Source organism: Quercus robur, chromosome 8 (genome assembly GCF_932294415.1).
Source record: "Quercus robur chromosome 8, dhQueRobu3.1, whole genome shotgun sequence".
NCBI classification, from domain to species: Eukaryota; Viridiplantae; Streptophyta; class Magnoliopsida; order Fagales; family Fagaceae; genus Quercus; species Quercus robur.
This window is the reverse complement of record NC_065541.1, coordinates 11,887,538-11,893,630: the sequence shown is the minus strand read 5'-3', so window position 1 is coordinate 11,893,630 and position 6,093 is coordinate 11,887,538. Positions and strand designations below refer to the sequence as shown.

The 6,093-nt window shown below is 37.0% G+C and overlaps 1 protein-coding gene across 2 annotated transcripts in view; it reads right to left on the bottom strand.

Annotated features, from left to right (window-relative positions):
* Positions 1-4,183: 4,183 nt before the first annotated feature.
* The window catches only part of LOC126694607 (uncharacterized), a 35,461-nt gene continuing 33,551 nt past the window's right edge, over positions 4,184-6,093 (bottom strand). For both annotated transcript variants that reach the window (XM_050390974.1, XM_050390973.1), the window contains 3 exons: positions 5,656-6,013; positions 4,988-5,050; positions 4,184-4,905 (listed from right to left, as the gene is read on the bottom strand). In XM_050390974.1, the coding sequence (XP_050246931.1) occupies positions 4,840-4,905; positions 4,988-5,050; positions 5,656-6,013 (487 nt within the window). In that variant the 3' untranslated portion in view covers positions 4,184-4,839. The remainder of the gene's footprint in view (positions 4,906-4,987; positions 5,051-5,655; positions 6,014-6,093) is intronic.

The window sequence follows — 6,093 nt, the reverse complement described above, 5'->3', positions numbered from 1 at the left end:
ATTATTTTTGAAAACAAAAACTAGAGAATAAAAAATATTTCCAAACACACCCTCATATATTTTATTTTAGTCATGGTTGAGCCGCCCACTATAGAGTTTTTTTAATTTATTTATAGAAAAGCCACCCTATGGAGTTTGATTATGTAATCTCATATAATAAGGACAAAACAACTTGGGCAACACGCCCTAGTTCATGAGAGATCCTGGTTTTCCTAGAACAGAAGGGAATCCGAATCCTTCAAGTTCTAGGACTCTAGACCCAGCCTATATAAACAAGGACTTCGAGTCTTTCAAACTCAAACACCATTCAGTTTGAATTCTTTAAATTCTTGACCCTTAATTTGCAAGTTTACTTTTCATCATGAAGAAGAAATCGGCAGCAAAGAAGGAAGAACAGCATCGTCCGCCTCCGCCTGAACCCTATCCTTGGCTTGTTTATTCCTTTGGCGATAACAATAACAGGCAGATATTTTGCGGCATATCAAATCCCAATGAAACATGCATACGTAGAATCCCAGCGTTGCGGAATAGGTATTTATGGGCTAATTGTCACGGTTGGTGTTTATATTTGGGTAGAGATTTCTGCCTCATATTGTGGAATCCTGTAACTATGGAGGAAATAACACTTCCGCGCATGCCCGAAGTAACTATTAGAGATTGCATCTTGACGTCTCCTCCAAGCGAACCAGGTTGCAAGGTCATCTTATTTTTTCACCTTATGAACAATATCTTATACTGTGAACTTGGCGATGAAGAATGGACCGAGTTATGCTATTATGATGAGCTGAAACGAACCATAAAGGAGGTAGGACTGGCGGAAGAAACGATGGAGCCGACACTGCCTAATCTACTAATGAGCCCTGTTTGCTGCGATGGTAATTTGTATGCAGTATGGACACCGTATGGAAATTATCATGATTGCTGCAGGAAGCTTGTAAAAATTCATGAAATTCATCGGGACGGCCTTAAAATCGAGCCCCTAAATGTCTTTCTACGGTCAGCTCGTTCGAAACATGTGCACTTGATGGAATCTTGTGGCGATCTATTCACAGTTGAAATACAGTATAAGGATGAAAGTTTGACAGGCGTTTTAGCAATTGGGATCCATAGATTAAATTTTTCTAACAAAGAGTGGGTACAGGTAGAAACTGCTAAGGACCGGGCATTTTTTTTGCCTTCGGACAGGGTTGATCAGCAAGCGTTTTCCATCCCTGTAATTGACCCAGATGTGGCAAATCGTGTGTATTTTACTTTACATGGCGATGATACTTGCAAAAAATTGTACTCGTACAACATAGAAGATGGAACAATTTCGATTTCCTCAACTTTTCAAAATCTACCAAGACTACAGCGATCTTGTCCGGTTTGGATTATGCCTCGTCTCAGGTAATTGTTCACTTGCGAAACTTCTAATTGTTTGTCAACATCTATACTTTTGCACATTGAAAATCATAATTGGAAAAAAGTTATATATATATCAAAATCTATACTTGTTTGTCAATAATATTTGGTTACTAATGGAAGAACTTAAAATTTACTACATAAAGTTGACAAACATCCAAAAAGGAACAGATAAGTAGTATTGTTAATAAAAAAAACTGCACATGCTTTTATTACTAATAGCAATTTTGTAAGGTATCTATATCTACTGAATGTTTGAACACTTTGATCGATTTATTTGCTATATAGATTTTGTCGATTTTATCTATTTATTTCTCTTCTATTCCTTGCTGATATAAGTTCGTGCTTATATAGGTTAACAAATACACTAAAAGAAGACGAGCACAAAAGTTATACAGAAGAACAAGAGAGTGGAAAGGTTTATGGAACAGAGAATGATTTAAAGGACATAGAGTCCACAAATGATATATCTGCCCTTCATTTTGACATGGTTAAAGTGATTGCCGAGCGTCTCATCTTAGTTGATTATTTGCATTTTCGAGCTACTTGTAAAATCTTTCATTCTGCAGCACCTCCGATCCAATGGAGGATTGCCATGGAGAAGGTGGAAAACCCTTCTTTATTATCTCCATGGCTGGTGTTTTTTGAGAACAAAAGTGTTTGTGCTTTCATTGACCCAAAACATGGTGACAAGTATATCATCAACTTGCCACAAGTACTAAAAGGAGGTATAATTTGCGGCTCAAAGGATGGTTGGTTGCTAATAGTTGTAGCTGAAAAATCACATTTCTTTTTTGGTGAAACATTAACTTTCTTTTTCAATCCATTCACACAAGCCATTCTACCGCTGGCAGAGAATATGGGTAGAGCTCTAGATTTCTCTTGCATTGGCTTCTCTTCCTCCCCACCCTCTTCAGAATGCGTGGTTGTTAATTTGAGTAAGTGTGAATTTGATGCAAAGTTTGTTGTAGAGTACTCTTCTAGCTTGGGGCAGGACCTGGACTTGGACCTAGACCATTGGCATGAAAATGAGTTTAGTGATGCAGACTTTTCCTTTAATAACAATAGCCCGATTTTCTACAGAGGAGCATTTTATTGTTTGGGTCAAAAAGGAAACCTAGGAATTTTGAAGTTAAACGATGATGGTGAGAATACTTGGGAAGTTCTTACTAAACCTAAACCACCATGCATGAGTGGTTATGACCAGAATTATCTAGTGGAATGTGATGGTGAGCTCTTTTCGGTATTTGTGGGTAATATGAGAAAATGGGTACAAGTTTTCAAATTGAACGAATCTAAAAGGACCTGGATTAGAGTTGCAAATTTGGGGAATCATATGTTTTATTTGAGTTGTTCATCATCCTTTTCCGTAAAAGCAAAAATTCCTGGAATGGAAAACAAAATTTACTTTCCTATATTCTGTGGACAAAGCATGGTCTTCTTCTCACTAGAGACAAAGAAGTTTCATTCCTTTGAGGGTAAGGATGTCGACTTTTATAGCTCAAGGGAAAAGTTGCGATGTGGCTGGATCGAACCTAGGTGGTGCTAGAGATATCTAAAGAGATTATTTTGGCGTGAAATTGAAATGTATATATGCCGTTTTGTTATATAGTTAAGTAGACGTATATTATGTTGCATTGAGTCAATGGGTCCCGCTTCTTTTGCAGCTTCTGTGCAGCAAGACCTAGTTTCTGCTTTGATTGTAGCCAGTTCATAGTTGCTGGTTTTTCTTTCTATAAATATTTTCCAAGTTAAAAAAAAATTAACGTAAACTATTGTTCATGGTAGTATTCAAGAGTTGCTTTCTATATTTTTAGCTGAATGTTAAAGAGTTAATTATTACTTAAAATATGCTGCTTAAGTTTCTTCTGAATTTGTTTTTTTATTATAGAACAATTGAAATTATTTGTACCAAATTTTGATCGATCCCATCAAAAAGTGAATTTCTTCTTGTGCAGTTCATTGAGAATTTGAGAGGTTAATATTCTATATTCTAACAGCTGTTAGCCAATTCCTTAGAAGTGTGAAATTATCAGTGGCATGAAATAACTACAAAATAATAGTAATTTCTTGGAATAAATGGTGATGTCGTAGCAATCGAACAAGCTGTTGATTTTGTTATTTTATTTTTTTAATCCAAAAAAATCAAAATAAATGCTACATGCCAATTACATTTCCAAATAAAAGCTATGCCTCTAAGAACTATCAACATCTCAGAAATTTAACATCCAACTATCAAATCTTTTACTTCCCTCGATAACTCTGTCATCTTGACTTCACCTCTCAAGCAGCATGTAAACCATTTATTAAGCATTGAAAAGGTAAGCCCTCTAATAGTAATAGCATTGGTGGAGACAGCCAAAAAATTTGACTTCTCAACTACAGTATACAGCTACATTTGGCTGTGCACTGTAACTCAAATGTAAAAAATAAAAAATAAATTTATATTTGTGTGTTCACCCTTGTAGTAATATTTAAAAATTTTTTTTTTTCCTCTTCTTTCTCATTCGTCCCATTGCCTCTCTCCTCAAACTCACTCGGCCTCTCTTCCTTATTCTCTCTCTTCTTCCTCCACCGCCAACCTAGCTGCTAGTTCAGACTCACTCTCTGCTGAGCCACCAGCCCTGCTCCGACCCACCCCATATGCCGACCCATCTCACCGATCTCCTCTCAACCTCGCCGATCTCACCTGCCCAGCCACCCCAAACCCACCTCGCCAACCCAGCTCTCCAACCCTTCCGCTGATCTCTATCTCTTCCCTCTCCTCTTTATATGGCTATGCTAGTGGTAGTGGTGTTTGAATTTTTTTTTTTTTTTTTTCCTATGGGTTTGGTGGTGGTTTGATGGTTATGGATTTGGTGGCTATGTTGGTGGTTTGGTTTTTTATTTTGTTTGTGGGTTTGGTTGTGACTATGGGTTGTGGTTGAAATGGTGGTTTGGTGTTTGATTTTGTCTGTGGGTTTGATTTTGGCTATGGGTTTTGGTTGTAACATGGCATTTTTACAATTCGTCATGATGTACATGGATTTTGCAAAAATGGCACTATTTTTTTTTTTTCTTTTTTTGAGAAAGGATAGCGGGGAGGGGAAGGTAGTCAATGTAATAATCATCGGCTAATCACCACTGCTAACATAAAAATCTGCCGTTTCCTATCAACTCAGTGTGGTTTCACTAGTGCCAAACAGATTTCTCACTCTATGGTTTGGTGTAGAGTAAATGAATGATATTTAGTAAGAATCTAAGAATGTGGTTTTTTGGCACACATCTCAAATATATTTAGATTGTGAAGCAATTTTCCAGTAAAAGGCAGTTTTACATTTTACGATTTTCTACAGTGAAGTAGGGATTTCATGACTAGAACCACTTACAATGCAAGTCCTCCAAGTACATTCTACAAGTTGCAACTAATAAATGGATAAAATCCTTGAGCGTCGTGCTTCAGCCTTTTCGCTTCTTGGTGCTAGCTTTCTTTTTTGACTTCCTAAACCCCCCTGCTCCACTCTCCTGTAACCAAGTATATTCAATGTAAATTTAACTGACATTAGGTGAAAACCAAAATCATGAATGTAGGGGTATTTAGATGTACCTTCCGGTATTGCCTATAAGCACTTTGACCTGTCAATTCCTGCCCACTTCTATTGATATAAACCTGCAGTGGAATGTAAAGGTTAGCATCAGCCTGTAAATTATCAAAGTCCAGGAGATTGATGTTTAAGAACATGTTTGAATATTAGATCATATGGGGGTAGCCAAGCAAATGCTAATTGTTTAAGAACATGTTTCTGTGGGGTATGTGAACCATAGTAACACAGTTTAACAGGTCCAAGTGTGGTTTGATATTTACCCAACTAGAAAGGATTTTCACAAGTTCACAGCCAAGAAAATGCCTGCAGCAATGTGTGCAATTATTTCCTATACAAATGTAAAAGGAAAACAAAATATCCAACCACCAAGTAAAATGAAGCCATCCATAACAATTTCACAAAAACCTAATCTTGTGTTCTATGTTAGATGTAATTATATGACAGTGCAGGGTCTCTATTGTTGACAGGAAAACATCATTACCGACAAGATTTCAATTATAATAACAGCATCATTAACAACCCGCCAATACTCAATCAACTTGCAGGACTTTCATATTGGTTATGTGGACAAACATCAAGTGACTGAGCAAATACATGAAACCAATCTGCAACTAACCATAAACCTAATAAAATTCATTCAAATCAACAAGACAATAGTAATTTAACACACCTTCCTTCCATCTGAGTTTGTAAACCAATGACCTGCAGACTCGCCATTTGCTTGAACCCGTCTTTTGCCAGCATCCTTTGGTGTCCTAGCATGGCTTTTTGGTTCCACCCAACTTCCAGGAGCTTGTGAAACTTCTTTGGCATGTGATTTTCTTGATTTACTTCTACCCTTTGTTGACCTGTTTATATTGATTTTCTGAGTTGCATTCTGTTTGGGGTCCATCCAGCCTCCAGAAGCAAGCACGACATCTTCAGTATTTGATTTTTTCAATTTATTTCTTCCCCTTGTGCTGCTTTTCTCAACATTCAGTTTCTGAGTTGCCTGCCGTTTAGAAGCTTCTTCATTGTTAAATTGTCTCCTGAAGCACCAATAAGGACATACTATGATATAACAAGCAATAAAGTTGATAAAATACAAGAGCAACAGAAATAGAAGAAA